Raw genomic sequence first — 22,726 nt, 5'->3', positions numbered from 1 at the left:
GATTTCAAACCAGAAGAGCCACGCTTCTACATCTGTGACAGTTTGAGACGCTCAAGATTGCACTACCCCAAAAAAAATCCTAACAAGTCCCTTTTCGCAGCACCCCTTGGGTAACGCAGGACACCTATGGTGGTCCTTCTCTGAGTTTCTATACTCACTGAAATCTTAAAAAACGCAAGACGTGGTGAGTTTTGATCACCTTATTATATAGTGTACATAGTGTGTCACCGTTGAGGTTTCAATAATAGGAGCTATTATTGATATTGTTCTCACTAACTCCTGAAGCCGATAGCAAGAACAAAACTTATAGACTTACCAGTGCAAAGTCTTTGACAATCTTGGAGAGTATAGAAGATGTTTGTTTGTCCAGAGACACTGCGCTTTGCAAATTGACTTGTATAATCACATACGTTTTTATCAATGTCATAATAATAGCGATAGAATGCTCCTTTCAAATTACTAATGTCGGGCTTTTGCGCACAAGGACTTATTGGGTTTTCTGGAAGGAAAATATGTGCTTCGGTTTTATTAACATTCAAACCCTAAAATATTTTAACGGATAAACCTGAAATTGTATGTAATGAACGAGAATGCGCACACTAGCATAAGGCTGGCTTATACTGATGTGGATAATGCTACATGTTGTGGTTTCAGTATGTTTAAATCTCAGTTCACGAAATGTTTCCTCCAGTACACCGCTCGAAAGAAATCTAATGTGTGCATTTTTTAAAGAAACACCTGTTTGGTTAAATTGGTTTAGACACTACTATGAAGTTATCAATATGAATAGCCGAGTATATAGACGCAAGGTTATAATACGCTTCAGCAAAGCACTAACTGAGATAACCTAGGTAGCATTTAAAAACCCCGCCTAACTTGACGCAAGCTGTGCAATCCTAGGGTTTTAAAGTGGAGATTTGGGCCAGTTGGTTCATTGCAAGCAAAAAAGCGCCGAAAAAATACAGGGACACAGACGAAGGGAAACAGGACAAGGCGCACTCTCAACTGATGTTTATTGAAAAATTCACACGTTATATAGCCACACACACACACACACACACACACACAAAAAAAAAAAAATCTTTTCTATCTACTCAGCCCGCGTTTCAAAAATTCAAACTCATTTGTAGATAAGGATACCGACGTGTCACTTATGCAATTCTTGTCTCTGGTCCTAATTGCATACGCCTCGTGTAATTCCCGCGACACTTTATCTTTGTATCTAGCCAAAATCTTGGTGTCATTGAAGGCCGGGGTGCAAGAGCATCTATTGCAATGAATTGCAAGGTGCCCCGAAGGCGTCGTTCTTGTAGAGGCAGCGTGCTCTCGGGTGCGATCATTAACGCATCTGCCCGTCTGGCCCACGTATGTCATCCCACACGTCATGGGGATTTCATAGACGACGCCAGTGGCACATTCAACGTACTTATTTCGATGTTTGGTAGTGCAGGGATCTGAAGATGGCTGTGGTGAATTGATCTGGCGACAAAGTCGCGCCATCTTATTGGGTGCTGAAAAAGCTACCGGTACATTGTAGCGCTGGGCTACCTTTTTCAGATTGTGCGTTACATTGTGCATATATGGAATGACAACAGGCCTCGTGGTCGGTCTATCGCTGTTTGATTTCCGATTACCTTTAATCTTTTTGATTAAGCTTTCTGCCACTTCAACCAAAGCTCTCAACGGAAAACCAGCCCTCTGCAGGCGTTCTATCTGACCCTCGAAGCTGCCTTGCGCACTGTGCAAACATGACTTTCTGAGAGAAGCCCCCAGGCACGAACTGGCTATGCCCCTTTTCACTACCTTCGAGTGGGCGGAATCAAAAGGAAGGATGCCCTTCCTAGTTCGAGGCGCGTACTTCCAACAAACATGGTCCCTAAAAAACGACAGCTCGAGGTCCAAGAATTGCAGTTTGCTTTCTTTTTGTAACTCATGCGTGAATGTCAACCCGGAGCAACACAATTTAAACACGTCTAGCAACTGAGAGACTTCACTTTATGTGCAAAGAAAAGGCGTTTGCATCGGGTCCTGTGTTGCACCTGTTTTGTGTGACATTTTTCTAGGCAGCTGTGGAAAAAACATCGCTTTGAACATTTCGAACGATGACAATGTGAAGATCTTCAGATACGTCGACGATTTCCTCATCCTTAGCCGCTCGGCGGGGCCCCCTTGCAGTGAAGTCTCTCAGTTGCTAGACGTGTTTAAATTGTGTTGCTCCGGGTTGACATTCACGCATGAGTTACAAAAAGAAAGCAAACTGCAATTCTTGGACCTCGAGCTGTCGTTTTTTAGGGACCATGTTTGTTGGAAGTACGCGCCTCGAACTAGGAAGGGCATCCTTCCTTTTGATTCCGCCCACTCGAAGGTAGTGAAAAGGGGCATAGCCAGTTCGTGCCTGGGGGCTTCTCTCAGAAAGTCATGTTTGCACAGTGCGCAAGGCAGCTTCGAGGGTCAGATAGAACGCCTGCAGAGGGCTGGTTTTCCGTTGAGAGCTTTGGTTGAAGTGGCAGAAAGCTTAATCAAAAAGATTAAAGGTAATCGGAAATCAAACAGCGATAGACCGACCACGAGGCCTGTTGTCATTCCATATATGCACAATGTAACGCACAATCTGAAAAAGGTAGCCCAGCGCTACAATGTACCGGTAGCTTTTTCAGCACCCAATAAGATGGCGCGACTTTGTCGCCAGATCAATTCACCACAGCCATCTTCAGATCCCTGCACTACCAAACATCGAAATAAGTACGTTGAATGTGCCACTGGCGTCGTCTATGAAATCCCCATGACGTGTGGGATGACATACGTGGGCCAGACGGGCAGGTGCGTTAATGATCGCACCCGAGAGCACGCTGCCTCTACAAGAACGACGCCTTCGGGGCACCTTGCAATTCATTGCAATAGATGCTCTTGCACCCCGGCCTTCAATGACACCAAGATTTTGGCTAGATACAAAGATAAAGTGTCGCGGGAATTAAACGAGGCGTATGCAATTAGGACCAGAGACAAGAATTGCATAAGTGACACGTCGGTATCCTTATCTACAAATGAGTTTGAATTTTTGAAACGCGGGCTGAGTAGATAGAAAAGATTTTTTTTTTTGTGTGTGTGTGTGTGTGTGGCTATATAACGTGTGAATTTTTCAATAAACATCAGTTGAGAGTGCGCCTTGTCCTGTTTCCCTTCGTCTGTGTCCCTGTATTTTTTCGGCGCTTTTTTGCTTGCCTAGGGTTTTAATTGTGACTCAACACAGTTTTGCTCCAAGGCGTTTGTTTGTGCCACAGTACTTTTATTTGGCATATATATGGCTTTGCTTTGGCTCGCCACATAACATCCGAAGTGCTAGACTCTACTCAAAGATGGCACTGATAAACCGAAAGAGGAGCAGTGCGGCACAACCGGGCCCATGTTCGTCAATTTAGGCTCGAAGATGTCAGATGACGGCCAATCTACCAGCAGTGAAGCCTAGCTTTTTCACTTGTCTGACAAAAGAGGCCACGATTTTAAGACTTTAACCAAAGAATGTTAGGTTTGGTTCTACCTTAGCTTCCACAGTTACAAGTAACAGTAACAGTAACAACACAGTAACTAGAAGCGCAGCTGTATATTAAATTAATATCAATCGAGATTAAGTAAGGCGGTATTGTCCTATCACGGGATTTTCATACAGGAATCGTTGAAAAAAAGTTTAGAGAAAAAAGCACGCACCTTGCAGTGGTCCGCGGTTTCGACGCATGCTATATCATTTTCCTTAAGTAATTATCCCTACATTTACAATGAAAATTAACTGTTTCTGTTATGGAAGTAAGATTCCAACAGAAATTAAAAGCTAAACTTGCGGTGTCTCTTGACTGCTTATTTCAGAATCATGGTATTTTTTGAGTAGACATTATTCTAGAGGAATATTTGCCGTTTTAAACAGTCTTGCAAATCGCAGTAAAAACACGGAATGCAGAAGACATCAGTGAACATAATAATAATACTAATAAGTATTATTATTAATATTAATTTTATTATCTATTTTGCTGCGTGTACCACACTACGCCACTGTGTTTACTAGGGCATTTCATACCCTTGCGGCAAATATCTTGAACCCTGTTACACACAAGAAACTGAAATACAATGAATTCGCTGGCAAATAAGAAAAAACAACAGTAACGGCGTCGGAGTCGGCGTAACCGCGCGTTGCGTTATGGGAATAATGCAACTGTGCGTGACCACGCGTTGCATTATGGGAAAAGTTCCCCACTAATTGTTCAGCTAGATTTAGCGGGAAAATTTCTCCGCTAAGCTTAGAGGAATGTTTTCGCTAAATTTCTCGCTAAATTTACCGGAAAGTTTTTGCTACATTTCCCGCTAATTATAGCTGGAAATGTAGCAAATATGTTCCGCTAAATGGAAGCGCAGGAGGAGATGAGGAGGGAAGTGTTCGGAGGAGGAGGAGGGGCCATACCCTCCCCTCCGTACTCTCCCTTCCTCCTTCTCAAGAGCTGCGCTCTAATTTTGCATTACGGAAAACTGTAAACGTCTATTTGTATTCTTATTGTCATCATGATTATCATCATCATCACCATCGGAGTGTATTATGTGTTTTAAGTCTCTGCCGAGTGAGAGAATTTATAGGAAGTGCTCTTCCCGTAATCATGCGTATTATCTTAACGCGTTCTCGGGCAAATCGCAAAAGACATTTAAATCAATGGGAAACAATAAACGCGAAAATTGGAACTGTCGCACATGCAGGAATAGGGATACCTGGTTAAGCGTCAGCGCCATTCCTTCTAGATATATTAAAAAAAACTCGAGCTCCTTCACTTGTTGAAGGTAAATGTTGATCGCCTTTGCGACCTTCCTGCGAAAAGTAGACGATCTCTTATCTTTGAAGCCATCCGTAGGCGCTCTAAAACAGACTATCGAGGCGCTCCAAAAGTCTGTAAAAAAAGTGCGAATCTGTCATGCGGCTAGTCGCAGCCAGATGGAAGAGATATTAAACTACTCAGATCGGAAGTTGGAGCTCTGCAGGCTACCGTGTCCGATCAAACCTCAATGATTGGACACCTACAAAACACCGTACATTCGACCGAACAGTACAGCAGGAGGTGTAATACGGAAATTAACGGTGTTCCTTGTACAAGTGATAAAAACGTGAAAGTCACATTAGATGACCTTGCAACAAAACTGAGCATCGAGGGCTTTAACCCTGCCCAAGTGTTAGCACGCCATCGCCTGTGCTCCCGGCGCGAAGGGGCATCTTCGATTTTAATTCAATTCACATCTGTATTCGGGAAAAAACAATGAATGAGTGCTCGAAAGAAGTTGGCCACGCTTCCTGGGACAGGAAGACAACAGAAAGTATGCTTTTATGACAACTTAACAGGAACCAGCAAGAACATCTTCTTTCAAGCCAGAACAAAGGACAGGGAAGAATCGTACAAGTTCCTGTGGGTAAAGAACGGCACCATCTTCGCCAAAGGGACGAGAGCTCAACGGCGCTACTCATCGCTAGCACTAGGAACATTGAAAAAAATAACGTAGCAGTAGAAAACAGAAATGTACTTTCTGACTTGCCTTCCTTTCTTAAAACTTCTCCGCCTAGTGCAAGTGCGATAACGGTACAACTTGTAGACACAAGAAGCATAAGAAAATATTGGGACGAGTTTCAACTTATTGCTCGAGCAGCTGAGAACATTGTCAATGTGTTTCTTTTGACAGAAGTAGATGTTCAAAATGTGGGCGTTCCACAAGGTCAATTTTCTTTATCCGGTTTGATACTTTCTTTCCGACTCGCAACTCGGCTGAGGAGGAGGCCGCAGAGTACGGACGCAGGCTGCATCTGTCTCCGTGTCTTTTTCGTGAGACACCGCAGATTTCGCTGCGCCAAGTGCCGCCATCGCGTACATCAAAGATGCTTAATGCTCGCGGCCGAGAAGCTCCTTCTTCCAACAAGTGGGGTAAGCCCATATATCTGCAGCCACTGCGACAGCTCCCTACCTACTAGCCCTAACGAAGGGGATGTTAGGGCTAGCGAGGTGTACGACTGCAGCGAGCAGCTTGCGGGCGACAACGACGACGGCGGCCACCAGAGGGAGGGCTGCTCCCCCTCGCCCATTTCTTCCTACACGGCTCGCGCGGCTGCCCAGCGCCGTGAACTTGAACCATCCCATCAGCTTCTGCACGGCGTCCTTCTCGATGCTTTGGAGGGGATCTCGTTTATGACGGACCAGGTGACCTGTCCGACCGAAGAAAATAGGCGGCTCAGGACTGAATGGGCTTGAAACACGGAGCAACAGGCGTTGCTTGTCTGCTCGCTCCGGGACGAGGCCAAGGCTTGCCGAGCTCAAGTTGCAGGCCTGGGGAAGGCAAGTGGGGCGTCGTCTTTTGCTGCAGTTGTTCAGAGCCGCAGCTCCCCGTCCGCTTCATAGGAGAAAAAACTGCCGCAGAGGCCCGAGGTGAGCTACAGATCTCGCCACCTGAATCTGGGACCCAAGCCCTCTCGCAATAAACGCAGTCGGCCACAACTCAAGCCGGCACTTCTGAGGGTCGAGTTGAACTCCACTGCACCAAGCCAGGATGGTGCACGTGACGGGCGAGCGGCGCATCTGGGGCCGACGCGCCCGAAGGCTCGAACCCCCGCGCTGACTGCGGCATCCGAGACCTCAAAGCTGAGCGTCGCTTCGCCGTCAGTGAGTCGGAGAGCCTTATTGCGTCACCAAACTGGCGCTGGACACCACCTGTGACGATGTCTCCTCTCGCCTATCCTCCGTCGGGCTTGACAAACTGGAGTGCCGGTGTCTGAGGAATCGGCACGGCTCGTACGCCTCCATCCATGTGTCCGTTGCTGCCGAGGATTTTGAGAAACTCGCTCACCCTGCCGTGTGGCCTAAATCCTGCCCCTTTAAACCTTTCAGAGGCGCCCTTCGACAAGCCCTTCTCCATGTCTCAAAGGGCGCCCCGACGACCGAACAAAGGTGATGAGTCACGTTGGTTTAGTTAATCAAAACGTCCGCGGCTCATGCACAAAAGGACGAATGTTGTTTTTTCTTTGTTTTTTTTTTGCTTTTTTTATAACGCTATCCTATCCAGTTATTCTATATTCTGTGTTACGAAAACTTGGTTATGCTGTGACATTGGGTCCTCCGATTACTTTCCATTTTTATTTGTGGTGCACCGGCGTGACCGCGACTTGGCCACGCGTGATACAACTGGAGGCGGCGTGTTAGCGGCCGTTGACGGGCGTTTTCGCTCGGAAAGACGCGAAGATGTAGAAACGTTTCCCGAGAGTTTATGGGTAGAAATCAAGTGTGCAAAGAAAGTACGCCTTTTTATTGGCCTTGTTTACCTGCCTCCGCAAACGACGCCCGACGACCTTCGCATGTGTCTCAATGGCATGGAGAACACCTTTAACGAAGTACACGGGCGTGATGTCTTAATCTTAGGCGATTTGAAAGCTCCAGGCACCAACTGGACCCAGTTTAATGTTTCGACTGACAAATTTCATGGCAAGCAGAAAGACAATGACATCCTAAACTTTGTTTCTTTTATAGATCTTGCACAGCACAACGTTATTCTTAACCACCAAGGTGATGCTTTAGATTTGTGTCTCTCAAACATGGATTGCGTGCGTGTAGCCCGAGGTGAAGTCCCTATGGTTCCTTTGGTTAAGTATCATCCAGTCCTTGACTTGGTGCTTTCTTTTGATGATTCCTCGGTTTGCGCTCCTGTTGAGGCTTCTCTACCACGCATCTTATACAATTTTCCATCAGGAGACTACATCGGGATGCTCCCCCACCTATCGAGTGTTGATTGGTCCAAGGTTTTAGAATCCTCTGATGCATATTAGCAGCTCTCTTTGCGAGATTAATTGGAGAGGCCATCAACAGATTTATCCCTTTAAGTTCTTTAAAGATATCTCGCTTTCCTAATTGCTTTTCTAATGAACTAAGAATGCTACTAAAAAGGAAAGACTTCTTACACAGAAAGTTCAAGAAAGGTGGTCTCCCAACGTGGGAGGTAGAACTCAAGAGTTGCAGGAAGAAATGTATGATAATGTTAAACCGTGACCGCTTGGCGTATCGTGCGTCAGTGAAACCTGACCTTGTCAAAAACCGTAAGAAATTTTGAAGGTACACTAAATCACGTTTCGTGAAGGATATTGTATCGAAAATGTTTTTGGATAACCATAAAAGAGTTGGGGAGTGCGTGCCTAAGCTGTTTGCAGATCATTTTAGTTCAGCCTACAAAGACAGTACCGTATGCTCCTACGTCAAGCTGGCTCACTCGAATTAATTCGGTGACCTACTAAGTTACATTAATGTCGACAAGGAATGTGTAGAGCTAGGTAGTAAAAAAAATGAAAGCCACGCTGTCTGTGGGACACGATGGAATACCATCTGCAATTGGCAAAACATTTCATGATATAGTCACACCTACACCATGTGCAATATTTAACAACTCATTAAGGTGAGGAATATTCCCTGAAAGGTAGAAAATTGCCGTGGTCGTTCCGGTTCTAAGGTCGGGAAAGGAAGGTGATGTTCTCAACTACAGAGCAATTTCCCTACTCTGTTTATTTTCCAAACTTTTTGAAACAGCCATTCATCAATTCTTGTCTTTCAAATTTAGAAACTTAACCCTCGCTGATTAGCATGGGTTTATGACCGCAGATTAACGACTACAAATTTTGTAAGTTTTATGTCTGCCGCATCTTAGGTAGCCTGCAACGGAGGTCAGCTAGACGGGGTTTCTTTTGACCTAAGCAAGGCATTTGACGGTGTAAATGATATGATCCTATTATCAAAGCTTTCAGCCTACGGGGATTGTGGCAGAGTATACGACTGGTCTCAAAGCTATTTGTCAAACAGGAAAGCGTACGTTCGACACAACATTATGAACTCTTCATTGTATAGGACAAGTTCTGGCGTTCCTCAGGGGTCCGTCCTAGGTCAACTCCTGTTCACAATTTTTGTATATGACGTCTCTGACCCTATTTCTAATTCTTTGTTCTTGCAATAGGCTGATGACATTAAAACTTTCAAAGAAATAGTTAGTTGAGATGACTGCGTTAGGATTCAGGAAGATAAATATTTTTTCTTTAGGAGGTGGTCAGCCAATAAATAATCTTCCCTTAAACCGTGCTAAAACCAGGGTTATGAGATTTACTCAGAAGGCACAGAATACATTTTTTTCGCATATAGTATTCATGGTGAACCCCTGTCCCGGGTATGTGCAATGGAAGATCTGGGAGTAATGTTCGATCCCAGCCTGCGATTCTCTAGTCCCGCAACATAGGTTCGTTAACTCGTCTCTGCGCACGCTGGCTGTTTCCTCTCGCTTAATGAATAACTTCAAGCATCCTTCTGCGTTTCTCACGTGGTACCGCTTGTTATGCGTGCCCCAGTTAGAATATACCTCAGTTGTGTGAAACGGAATCTCTAAAACTAACTCATTCCAAATCGAACGAGTTCAGGAAAAGTTTATTTCCATTTTTAAACATCGCTACCTTATGACGGATGTTCATTGTTCAACTTCCGACGCAGCGTTAGAGCGTGTTGACTTGTTAAGCATGCAGCGGTGTCGTCAGAAGCCGGACCTATTGTTTTGGTTTAAAACATTGCACGGTTCGATTAATTCACCAAGCCTCTTGTCTGAAGTGTGCCTTAGGGTTCCACGTGTGTCTACTCGGAATCAATCATCCTTTTATATTTCCAAAACTTTTAGTCTTTTAAGCCCATTTATTAGACTGAATAAGTTGTTACAAAACAAGCGAAATATATACAGTGGGCAAAGTAACTAATAACAACACTGATTTACACTTCACCCGTGACAATGACGACATCGGCCTTCGCGAGTGAAACCTGTTCAGGTTTTGGCTGAGAGCGCGTGACTGTGTCCGAAAAGAAAGAAGACGAGAAAAAGAAATCTCGGCGACGCGAAAAGCAAGAGAGAAAGAAGAAGATCGAGGACTGACAGTGATGGTGAACAGGGGGAACACCAGGCTGATTGTGAGCGGAACGGGCGCAACGCCAGAATGACAGCGGACGGAACGCCAGCTGAACGCCAGCGGAAGGCGAGCAATCGGATCGGACGAGACGAACGCCTTGCGAACGCCATGAACTGACTGAGAATCTTCAACTGCAAGAATTTTTACATTTATTTTTCCAGTGTTAAGACAATTTTGTTTTCTGCTAAAGTTATCGGCCATTATTATAACGAAGACACCCACTCACTCTTCGAATCAGAAGCAATCAATATAAGTGTTATAACCAGTACTCTGAGAAACTCGATATTTTAACTCGTGCTACAGGGCATTTGTTATTTCTATTGAACACCTGTCCGGCGTGTGAATTATGAATGTGGTTCACTTTAAGGTTGATTTCGGAGAGCAAAGACATTGTTTGCTGTGTGCTTGTGCTACTGCTTCCTATATCATTCGTCTTGAGTGCCTCTCAAACTTGTTTTTATGTTACTGCAATTTCTCATAATTGTAAACAAGAACTAGAGACTCTATTTTGTTATCATTCGGCTCAGTGTACGTCGTGTAGGATTATATGCAGTTACTGTACAGTGCATTGCTCTTCTGTATTTGTGTGTTTTATGTATTCATTTCCATCCAGTGTGCAAGTACCACGACCCCAAGGTTGTTTCTGGACACTATAATAAGCATATTGATTAATTGATTCCATATTTTAATTTTAATGTCAAGCGCAGTTTAATTTTGCGGATTTAATGGGAGTTCGTTAAGAAGTATTCAGGTTATGTTAGTGCTTTGGAATTTATTGGACATGTTGTATCTCAAAGCAATAACAGGCGCTCGTAATATGCAATAGCAAAATACGAACATTAAATTGACGGTACTGAATATATGTATAAAATAAATCGGGACTTTACACTCTAGAGCAACTCTAAACATGTCGAAGATACAAGAAATAGTTCTTAAACGAACCCCGTCTAACTAAAAATATTATTTAAGCAGATAAAACCTTCTACGCCATGGTACTTTCTGAAGACGCACCCTGCAATGATAAAACCGGGATCGACGTGTGTACACGCACAGAGACGGGCACGCGCCAGTGTGTTGCTTTTGCTGCCAGGTGAGCCGACCATCAGTACCGACATCTAATGGTGTTCATAAAATAATGACGTCTTTATTATATTTCAAAGCAATGTATTAAAAAAAATGAAAGGCGTTTACAACTCCCTGTAACGCCAAATGAGAGCGCAGCTCTTGAGGAGGAGGAGGAGGGAAGGGTACTGAGAGGAGGGTATACCCCTCCTCCTCCTCGCCATCATCTTTCAACCTCCTCTCTCCTCCTCCCTCTTCCCTCCCCCTCCTCCTCTTTCCTCCTCCTCCCCTCCCCCTCGTCCTCCTCCCTCTCCTCCTTCCTCCTCCTTCTCCCACGTTGCATTATGGGGAATTTCCCATAATGCACCGCGCGGGACCCTCGTAACGTCACTCGTGACCTCACATGTGACCTCACGAGTCCCGCGCGTTGCATTGTGGAACATCTCTCATAGTGCACCGCGCGGTTACGCCGACGGCGACGCCGCTCAAGCCGGAAACTGGTACCTAAGAGCTGCGCTTTAAAAGAAGTCATCTATATGTATGAGCTTTATTTATATCCTGGATCGTCTAGCATCACATATAATTTTTTTCAATCTCAAAATAGGCATAGTTACTTACTTGCGCAGGTCTCCCAACACTCCTTTGCTGTTTCAAAGCTGTTTCCGCCGTCGTCACATCCCTTAAACTGTTCACACCTTTTTGTAATTGTATTGTACCCATACTGATATGCCAGATATGCGCAGGAACTTATATTTTGTATTGGCATGCTGCACTTGTCTTGTACAAACCCTGTATATTTTTAAGCCATTGAGTAAGATATTGCAATGTTTCAGAGTCTTCACATATTATTAACACAGAGCGGACTCTAACAAAACCAACAAATACGAGTAATCCACAAAGCTCGTTTTGTTGCGGACGAGAATAAAGAAGTTGAAAAGACAACAAGAAAACAGGTACATAACTGTGCCTTTGAATTCTGTGGATTTCGCGTTGGATTTTTATTTAAACATGTTTATATCTGGTCAAACCCTCCGGTCACAATAGTGCTTCTGAGCCATGATGTAAATGGTGGCATCGCACTCTGTGCCGCATAGTTTCATATAATAGTTTGCATTGTTCATCATAAAGCGCCGTTCACACTCTTGCAACCGAGTAAGACCGACCGAGAGAGACCAGACCGGTTTATAATCTTCTTGCGACGTCTTAGGATCAGCTCCGCTGCAGCGCATCCGGTCCTAAGATGTCGCAAGAGGCTTAAAAACCGGTCTGGTCTCTCTCGGTCTTACTCGGTTGCAAGAGTGTGAACGGCGCTTAAATGTTATACTTCATACAATATTCGTTAAAGTAGTGTAATAGCCTGAACGACGCTTAAATATTACACTTCATCCAATATTCGTTAAAGTAGTGCGAAATAGTAATAAGTTCAATGCAATTTTTTTTACATTGTAATTGCTTAAGTCTTGGAGCGTCAATTTGAACTGGCTATTACTTACTGTTAAACGGTTCGAACATGCAAAATAACCAACAGAGATGGAAGAGCGGAGATTGACAATAACGAACTTAGTCACTCACTGAACTCTGACGCTGCGCAGTGCTACTATACTTCGTTTCAGCTTCGGTCCGAGCGCGGCCGATGTTATGAGCCGAAGGGCCAATCAAACAGCGAAAGAGGCAAAACGTCATGGCGTGCTTTCTGCAGTTGATAGGACCAGCCGGTATTCGCCGTTTCTCTGTGCGTGCTTCTTTGCCGGCTAGTTTTATAAAGCGCAGAGAGAGCACGCCATGACGCTGCGCTTTTTAAGCTGTACGATTGGCCCTTCGGCTCATAACATTGACCGCGCTCAGACCAAAGCTGAAACGAAGTATAAGGGCTTAAGGCCACAGCTTCATCATATGGAACAGCGCGAATTTTATAGGGACAGAGGAAGGAACTGGACAGGACGAGCGCCGACTAACAACTGAAAGGTTGATTATCAGAAAACCACGAAGAAAACATACAACAACAAGACTCTCCAATCACGAAGGAAATGCGCATGCGCCTCAGAAAATTGGGTACTTTCTGTTACACAATTCGATATGCGTCATCCCCGTTCTAAAAATTCGACCTCACTGTCCAGCAAATTCAAGGAAGCCTGACTCACGCTTGCTGGCCCCTCCTTCTTTATTCTATGAGCTTCGATAATCTCTCGAGTTTTTTGGTCTTTGCATTGATATAAAACAATGGCCTTGCTAAGTAACGGTGTACAGGCGCAGTCCCTGCAGTGTAACGCCAAGTGGGGTCAGCTCCCACTTGGCGTTACACGGCACAGGCGAAGGGTTCCCGCGTGGACGAATGGCCGGCCAGTCCTTGTCGACGCTGGAACGCATCGCTCTGATAGGCTGATATGCACCATCCGTCGTTCGACCACATTTAGAAAGAGTCGGTAGTTCGATAGCGCCTATGGTCGTACTGCACCGACGGGGACTGTGACCACTCTTTTAATGCGCAAATCGGCCGCACATTAATGTAAATTCAGCTTTTTTAGCATGCTTAGAGCTCGTAATTTGAGTTATGACTAAAGAACGAGGATGTCAATAACCACTTTAGTGAATTCTATGCGTTGCAAGAATGGCGGTCATTCCAGCTTTACCATAGCTTCCAGGAGGACGTTTTCAAGTTCAATCAAAAAATTAACTTGCTGCTTTCATTTTATCCCTTGTATGGAATAAATTACTAACTTGTAAAACTGATTTCCCGCGATACTTAGAGCACACAAAAGAAATATTCGTATAATTCTAATTTTATTGCATCACATGCCCTCGAGCCTTTTCTTCAACGGAACAACAAATATCGTTTGACTAACCGTTGTAAGTCAATATTTTAGTAATGGCAAATATCGCACAGTTAGGCAGCTGGAGCCAAAGAAAGGTTTAAAGTTAAGTGTTTGTGCATGCGTTTATACATTGGGGATTTAGTCTGCCTAAATAGCCAGCTGAACTTTCCGCTACAGATGAGAAACTTTGTCAAATAGATACTAATTATGGGTGGATTACCCCAAAAGTTACACCATTTATACGAAATTGTTTGACCCATAATACCCTTTTTATACGTTCAACAAGGTCGCTTATTAGTCACGAGAAACTGGGTATTTTTATGTATTGTGTTTATTATCAAATGGAGAGGAAAAATAAGGTGGCAGAATAAAGACTCTATTTCACGACGATTTGAAATTAATCATATTGTTTCCATCTCTAATGAATACGACCCTTCTAGAAAAAAACTAACTGTAAACTTACTTCCACATCGCCGGTTACATTCATAGAACGTTCGAAAGGCATTTCCTTCCCCGTTCGGGCACTCGGTTTTGTTCATTTCTTGACATGTAAGTGTTTTATAATTAAACCAATACCACTTGGTGTCTGTTGGTATACACCCGCTCTTAATCCCCTTTGCGCAAACTCCGAAATCTGGAACTTAATAGAAATTTTATCAGCACCCTAAACAAAATGCTCATTTAGTTGTGGGTGTTAGGAGAGGAGTGGGAGGAGTAAGTTTGTTTACAGTTGATTTCAAGCATATAAAACAAGCAAGAAAGATTAAGAAATCGGTAAATACTCAAAATGTTTTAGTTAAAAATATAACCTAAGCAGATAATTATACCAATACGATTCTCGAATACCGCTATATACTTGATAACCAAACGTTATTCATGGCATTTTTTAACCCTTTAAGTTCTTTTCTTTTTCTGTTAGGGCATCACCAATGTTTTTTGGTTTTTTTTGAGATAGAAGATATTGAATTCGAAATTAAAAAAACACCTGTTTTTAACCCATATATGATAGTAGACATTCCTCAATTGAATTCTCTTTGTGTATTTTACAATTATGTTTAGTACTTGTGTTTACAGCTGGTGGAATATCTGACATCGTGTTTCGTCCATCCTTCATTTCGCATTCTTTTTTTCTGGGAAGCACCCGTAGAGTGGTTGCTACGTCTGATGATCTTTGTGTTTCTGGCATTGTTTGCAGACCCCTCTGCGAGCAATGAACTACACCAACTTCGTTCATTTGAGCTTCCGGAGAAATGCCTTTTAGCGACTTCCGTCCTCGAAACATTGCCATGATATCTCTAAATTGAGTAGGGAAAATTAAAAGAGTGGGGTGCCATTGCTTCAAACTACCTTAGGGTATTCGCAACTCTAGGGGAGGCAACGCCACCCAGCGAAAAAGACGTAGTGTATATAAGCGGGGAGCTACCGCCTCTCCATGTATGCAGTAAAAACTTCCGCAACCTGGCGGTTAATAAGTGAAACAGAGAAATGGAGGGAGCACGCTCAAGTTTGCAGTCGCGAATAAACAACGCCTGTTCATGTATATGTGCCTCAAGTGCGTTATTAGATATTTGAGTTGAACTTTCCCTTATTCTCTTAAAGTTGGACATGCTTAAGTATTCTGCATATAATAAAATCGATTACTTTTATATTACAAGTATTTGGAAACGCGACGGTCTCTTACATTAATTATTGCAGATACGCGTCGATTTTTCCATGTGTACACACTGCTGCATAGGCTGACATCTACCATTCGGGTTTACTGATGGCCACAGGTAATGCAACGAGCAGTGTATGATCTGAGTGTCTGCCTATTTGTTAAACTGAACGTCGCTTGAAATTCATATATATGAGTCAAAATAAACTATGAAACACAATCTACATCCCATACCTAAGCTGCAAACGGTACAGTGATTTAATTTCCCCGGCAGCTATTGTGGGTGTACAGTGCTCCACTTACTTTTACACCATCGTTCGCATTCATTAGACGAGTCAAATATGTTCTTGCAAGACCCAATAGCACCATTCCATGGAATTTGGACACACTGCCCGTTGTAAGATCTGTAAGTCCACTTTTGAGAGGGTCCACCTTTCCCGGGGTTGTTTGGAGGATTTTCAAAGCAAAAACTTGGTACGTCACCTAGGATACCAAAACATATTCAATTTAACTAACTAGAAAAAAAAATATACACGATCAGTTGATTCCTTGTTTAAGTAACAAAATAATATCATATAAAATAAGATGTAGCTACACAAATGTGAGTGATAGCATAGAAATTAGCTTACCTGGAGTCCAAAATCTTGGTGACAAAACCAGATGCATCTGATGTAAAACACTGTACTCCTTAAAGTATTTTGATGTAAAGATGTAATATTTTCTGAAGCAAAATCCTTCATTTTTTGTTCATATATATATATGAATGCGGTATTAATAAGACCTTAATTATATTTGTGACCTTAGTAATGGTACTAAGCAAAAACATTATATTCCTCATCATTTTGTGGAGCTCAAATTATGGCGCGATTTATTTAGAATTATTTAACCGAGTACTGTGTAAAATATTAAATTGCACCAGACGCCTCACACCTAAGGTTGTTGCGTCTCTAAAACTACACAGCTAAACGTTGCCAATAAACGCATCTTTGTTGATGAAAATACCGAATGCATACTGGAGCGTAAAGCACACGAAGACAGTGAACTTTTTTTTTTTTAACTGGTGGAACACTTTTTTTTATAAAAGTGTCCAAAGCCACCCCCCCCCCCCTCCTTTCCCACCAAAAAAAAAAAAAAAACGTTAAAAAATTATGAGGATGGCATAGTTGGCAACCTTGAAGCATTTTTAAAATTCCTTAGTGTGGCCCTCTTTTAGAGCTCTAACACATATACCTTTTTACTCTGATATCTGTCTGTTGCTGCTTTCAGCTTATTGTCTTCGCATCAATATCTCCTATTTTTACGTCTAACATAAGAATATTTGCGAGTAAAAAAAAATATGTCGCCGAGATTGCCAATGTAAGGTATTTCGAAAAGAAAAGCATTCTGTGCTCTCGCTGCAGAACGCTGGGATTTAATCTTCCTCCGCGTCTGTCTCGCTCGGAATGAGCATCGTACCAGTGGCAAAGGTTCGTATCAAGAGCATTTATCGGTGTCGTCTTCAAAATCTTTAACACTAGCTTTTATTTTGCAGCGTTCAGAGTTCATATTTGTGCTGCAACGATGAATATATAATTGTCACGTTCACTGCCCCGGCGCACTGTCAATAACGAAGTATGATATGCTTTGAACTGAGACAACTTTTCCCATAAATATACAAGTCGGTTTGTAAATCTGGGAGTTTAACTGCTGAGCTTAGAAAACATTGACGTCACGCGACACTACGACCTCACACTCCGATGTCAAGTTATCTGACATCATGTCATGTCGTGACCACGCGGCATGACGTAAGATCGAGGAGCACAGTGTCACTGCGTAAAGTCATAAGGTCACGTGACGGGAAGTCACGTGGCAGAGTGACGCAGAAGGGTATGAACTTGGGTGAGTTGGTTGTACATTGTAGATAAAAGCGCTAAAGAACACGAGGGACAAGTAGAAGAACGGCGTGCACCGTAGAGCGACGCTTGACATGATGTCGCGTGACGTCAGGTGACATGATGACTGGGGACGAAAATGCAAAGTATTTTTGGTTATGGCTTTTATGTTCGCTATGTCAACAAATAAATATATATTTAGCCTGCATGTTTTATAAATCCTCTAAAAAATGAGGGGATATGTAATGCCGGATTCGCAACGCAGACATGCAGAATACCCGCAACTTTGGCTTCTGCGTGTGGGTTCCGATATTTATGTCCTCTTTTTCGACCAGTGGCTCAGATGTCATTGTACGCTGCTAGCCTGCGTTCTTAAACTAGTGTGTGTTAACTCGTATCGCGCTGTTGCACCATGTATTCTGTCCCAATCTCAAGCGAGATTGATTGTGGTCATCAAAGATTTATTAAGAACAACGTATGATAAAGCACAGTACCTAAAGCGGGGGCAGCCGTACTTTAACTGCAGTAATAGCAAAAGTAACAAAAAGTGTTAGAACAAATCCCCTTTCAAGTGAGGTAAGTAGTAAAATCAAATTTAAATCGCACACCAGTACAAAAATTACAAAATTACGAACATTTATGTTCATCGTACTGATTAAAGTGTTAGCGGATTTGAGCAATGGAGCTGGACAAGTGATTGCCGCCTACAAAACGAGGCCTTCGCATTACGTCACGTTTAATGTACCTTCTACTCGCTCCAAGTGAAAAGCAAGCTCCAGCTGGACCAGATTATGTGAGGAGGGAGCGTGTATATGTGTCTTTATGTTGGAGCGCACTCCGGAAAACGTATTTAAGCAATCTTCGGATGTTCTCGGAGCGATCGGTAGGCGTCGTTAACAATACGACATCATGTTATGGTGAGGCTAGAACAGGAATGTCTCAGGTCTTGTCGTGTAATTGGTATTAAATGTTTTAGCGAGTTTTCTTTTTTTTTTAAAAGCATTGAACACGCTGTTTGATGGGTCTTTGAAAGCCAGAGGGTTAGCAACATGTGACCTGTAAACCACCGCTGCCGGCTGTGTAAAGCAAATGCAACCTTAGGCAATAAAATAAAAAAAAAAACAAATGAAGAAAAGTTTTAGAAAACAACCGGAAACCGACATATTTTGCGCCAAGTGCGCGGTACAAGCCCATACTACCTAAAAGACAGGGCCTGCGCATTGCGTCATCATTGGTGGATCCTTGCCACGCCCCAAGCGACAAACGTGCTCAAGCTCAACGAGACTACGCCGCACAACGAGAGACGCGCAAAAAAACACAAAAAAAAAAACAAAAAAAAAACTACGGATTGGATGAAGGCAGACACAGACCGGTCGCTTGTCTTAGCGTCGCCGCGTGTTAGCGTCACCTTCGCAGAGAGAAGCTGCAAGGCGCCCTGCTCCGACGATAGTTAGGCGGCTCTGCGTGGACTTACTAGTGATGAAGTTTAAAGGAGATGAGTTGGGGAAGAAGATAAGGAGGGAGACAAGGAAGAAAGGAGCTGAGAAGACAAGGAGATATGAAAGACATGGAGCGGAGATGATAAGCAGAGGAGACGACAAGTACCGGCTCTTGTCTTCTAGGAGGTATGTACAGGCGGAAACATATAAAGAGCACAAGTGTGGATTCACATATATTGTATATTTCATTACACTCACGTCTGCACACTTGATTACACTGACATTGGCATGAGAATCTATTTTCGTTAGGACTTCCAACCCCTTTAAACACAGTGGGGGAGCATTTTCCGGCACTGACTTCATAGAACCATCCAACGGCGGGAATTCCGTCATTCATCTTTGGTTCGAGTAAACACACGCTTGTGTTACGCCAACGTGGGCAATCGGAGGAACCTGAAACGAGTGAAGCATTTTGTACTAAATGTAAGTTCGTAGTTTCGAGGCTTTCATAAAGCTTAAAAATCATAAAAAAGCGCAGCCAAGTTGATGAATCACCTCGATACTTCAACACATGTCAAGGCAAAGAAATATAGCAACGGACATACACGCAACACACCTCAAGACGGTGTGTGTGTGTGTGTGTGTCCGTTATTTTTATTTTTGCGTGTCTGGGGATGAAGAATGTAATTGAATAATGTTTCGTTTTTGTTGCATGTTTGTACAACTCGCAGTGGCTAGATTTTACACCCGTGGGAGCAGCGGTATATTGTTTTCTAGTTTCGACCACTTCTGGCCGCCTCTCATTGCAGCGCCATACTGCAATGCAGACGGCTGACTCCTCCCAGTATAGAAAAGCTCGCATTAGAAGCGGTATACAATCTGGGGTTCATCTTTTAGATGGATCCCGTCTGACATCAACATTATCAATAACAACGATCCTCAAAGTCATGACATATTTTTCAACAAAAACAATGTCTCTGACAGCTGGTCTCTAGCCATGTAGGGTTGTGCATACTAATGGCATAATGAAAGCTTTTTTTTACCCTTATCATTTATGGTATTTTAAATATAAGGTTATCAAACTATAGTTCACGAACAGCGAAAGTACAGGAGGTTGTATTCAATAAAAGGATCCATCTATCTACATCTGTCTTCAGTGCAACCTATCAAATAAGTCATTCGATGTACCTACGGGTTTCGAACTGCAGCAACGCGTGTTGTTGGGCAAACTGGGAAACTCAAGCGAAAACGCTCACATTAAAAGCCCTTAAAAATGCAGCATCTACTTTTATGCGTATAGTCCTTTTGTTTTTAATGCGGAATATGGGGGGCTGTAGTTATTGTTAACAGTTTACGCTTGAGAGGCGCATTAATAAACGCTATATAAAGCTTATATATTCTGCAATGAGTACAAGCCTTGATGTTATAAAATTGGTTTACCTTTCGCAGCAAGAGCGAGGACCAGTGTGATCTTGAGCAGCATATTGCAACGTCTGCAGGATCGTCAGAAGTAGAGCCTTTATGTAATGTTTGAAAAATGACAGCGTCTATGGAATGTGCATTTCCTGTATATGACGCATATCACGACGTACGAAGGCAAATACCGAAAAATTAACGTTCCAACCACATGTCAACGGAAATAGGAAATATACGCTTTCAGCACTTCGCAGCGGCTGCTTACGTAACACGATTTCCGTGTTCCGGATTTTTTTCATGAATATTTTACATTATTCTTCGTTTTAAGTTTTTCAACATCATTTAAATTATTTCCACTGATGCACGCACTATAATTATTTTCTGAATGCAAAGAAGCAACACCGAAAACGAACAAAACATACTACAGTATTTCCTTCAAATATAGAATAAGAGCTGCCATTAAATTTTCGACCGTCCTAAAAAACTTGAGAAATAAAGTATATTTCAATATTGCGATAGGAATGTAATTATGTATGCCTGCATACTGGGTGTTTCAGCGAAGACTGTCATTAAATTTCTAATATTAATGTATTCGAAGTAAATGAATAATTTATTTCGGGACCGCATTAATCGGGATGGCGGATATCTGAAAATGCGCGATACTTACTAATTACTTTTAATTATTTAAAAATGGCTAATTACCTATGAATTTGTAGAGATGGACATATGGCTTTAACTGGAAACTTGCCGAGCCTCATCGAAAACCACTAAATCATTCATTTTCATAAAGACTTTGAGCGTGCCAGAAGCGTACCTGCTTCTGGCACGCTCAAAGTACCTGCTTCACAACTCGTGAAGCAGGTACAAAGTTAGAAGTGCCACAAGGCGCCCGCGCGATTTTTTCGTCCCTCACTAGAGCTCTACCCTTGTACTTGCTGCGCGAGTAAAAATTTCAGCGCGCTACTGCGCTTCCGATGTGCTCGAAATCTTTATGAAAATTACTGATTTAGTAATATTGCCACGTGCGCCGCCGAGCGAGCGCTTGCGTGGCCAAATGATTACTGCGCTTTGCTGTTGCGCGGAGGGCCTAGGTTCGATTCCAGTCGTCGAAATGTTCTTTTATTTATTTTTTTAACTTGGCGTTCTCGTAAAACTTGAGAACATTCTCGACTGATCAAGTTCCGAATTTTCTACACGCCAAACGTTCTACGCCGAATGTTCCAGAAACCCACGCGGGTACATAAGGGACTCCGCGTGGCGAGCGGAGTCAGTCTCGCTCCAGTCTTCGATCCTGCTGTTACGCCGGCTTCGACGCCCTCGACATTCTGTTGTTATCCTCTGTTTCCTTTTGTTTTGAGCACAAGTTCGCCCCATTAAACATTTTGATTTTCTCAGTTATTCTTTGTTTCGTCACCTCATCATTCGTGACCATTCGGTGGAGGTGCGGGGAAATGCATGTCCCTGCAGCGTCCTCCTCCAATGGCCCAACAGTGCAAGTCCGACGCCAAGCCCACCAAGATCCAACGAAGGCACTACCGAGACTCGATTAAGTCGTCGCACTGAAGGCCTACACCCGGAATTTAGACTTTTGCCACCCAAAACCAAGTAGCCAACGAGTTCGACGATAATCACCCAGACGTCAAAGACATCGCCCGCCGCCGCCGTGGTATACCTGCCCGTCGCACACCGTACTCCGACGCCTTTCGACGGGGAGGTTCACGAGGATATTGAAGACTGGCTGCAACACTATGAAAATGTAACCCGCCAAAACGGTCGGACGACTGAGCAGTACCTCGACAACCTTTACTTCTCTCTTTAAGGCACTGCTAGTCACCGGTTTTAAAACCATGAAGCCTCCTTCACTTCATGGGAGCCCTGCGCTGCCGAATCGAAGTGGACTTTCATCAACCACCACCGTCGGCAGCGGGCAGAGGCCCGTCTTCAAACAAGGGCGCAGGGCCTCAATGAAAGGGTAAGGAGATCTGTTGAAGATGTCCTGCGTGTGAGTGCCCGAGCCGATTCGGAGGCCGCCGAGGAGAAGAAACTTCGCGTCCTCATGCGTGGCGTGAAGGGTGAAATGTTAGGAGGCCTGGTTCGCAACCCGCTGAGGACCGTCAACGCTTTTGTGAGTGAAACCACCAACATCGAGCGCGCACTGACGGCCCGAGCAAGACACTTCCAATGACTCACCGGCGTGCCTAATACTTCAATCGTCGCAGCTTCTTTACTGGACCTGAATACCACCGTTATCGACAACTCCGCAAGACCTTTCCCCGACGTGAACCTCCAGCGCCGCAGTACCCCCGACGCCAGGAAGATCGGACGTACGTTCGCCTAGAATAAGCTTCGACAAGGATGACCGACGTTTGGCGGCGTCTGACAGGCACTAAAATGAAAATTTTAAAACAATTCATGTCACTAAAATAGACCATTTAATGGATGACACACTCTGGTGCACGTAGTAGCAGAAAAAAAAA

At 43.6% G+C, this 22,726-nt stretch overlaps 1 protein-coding gene across 1 annotated transcript; it reads right to left on the bottom strand.

The window, feature by feature from the left end:
• Positions 1-272: 272 nt before the first annotated feature.
• On the bottom strand, positions 273-20,316 carry LOC115310243 (papilin-like). Its single transcript, XM_040216573.1, has 6 exons — positions 20,274-20,316; positions 19,092-19,286; positions 15,827-16,006; positions 14,333-14,509; positions 11,675-11,845; positions 273-499 (listed from the first exon to the last, which is right to left on the bottom strand). Exons 1-6 carry the CDS (start codon positions 20,314-20,316, stop codon positions 273-275), a joined length of 993 nt encoding a protein of 330 aa, XP_040072507.1.
• Between the last annotated feature and the right edge of the window lie 2,410 nt (positions 20,317-22,726).

Source organism: Ixodes scapularis, unplaced genomic scaffold (assembly GCF_016920785.2).
Source record: "Ixodes scapularis isolate PalLabHiFi unplaced genomic scaffold, ASM1692078v2 PGA_scaffold11__112_contigs__length_91849675, whole genome shotgun sequence".
Lineage (NCBI taxonomy): Eukaryota > Metazoa > Arthropoda > Arachnida > Ixodida > Ixodidae > Ixodes > Ixodes scapularis.
The sequence above is the reverse complement of the archived record's forward strand: the minus strand, read 5'-3'. Positions and strand labels throughout refer to the sequence as shown.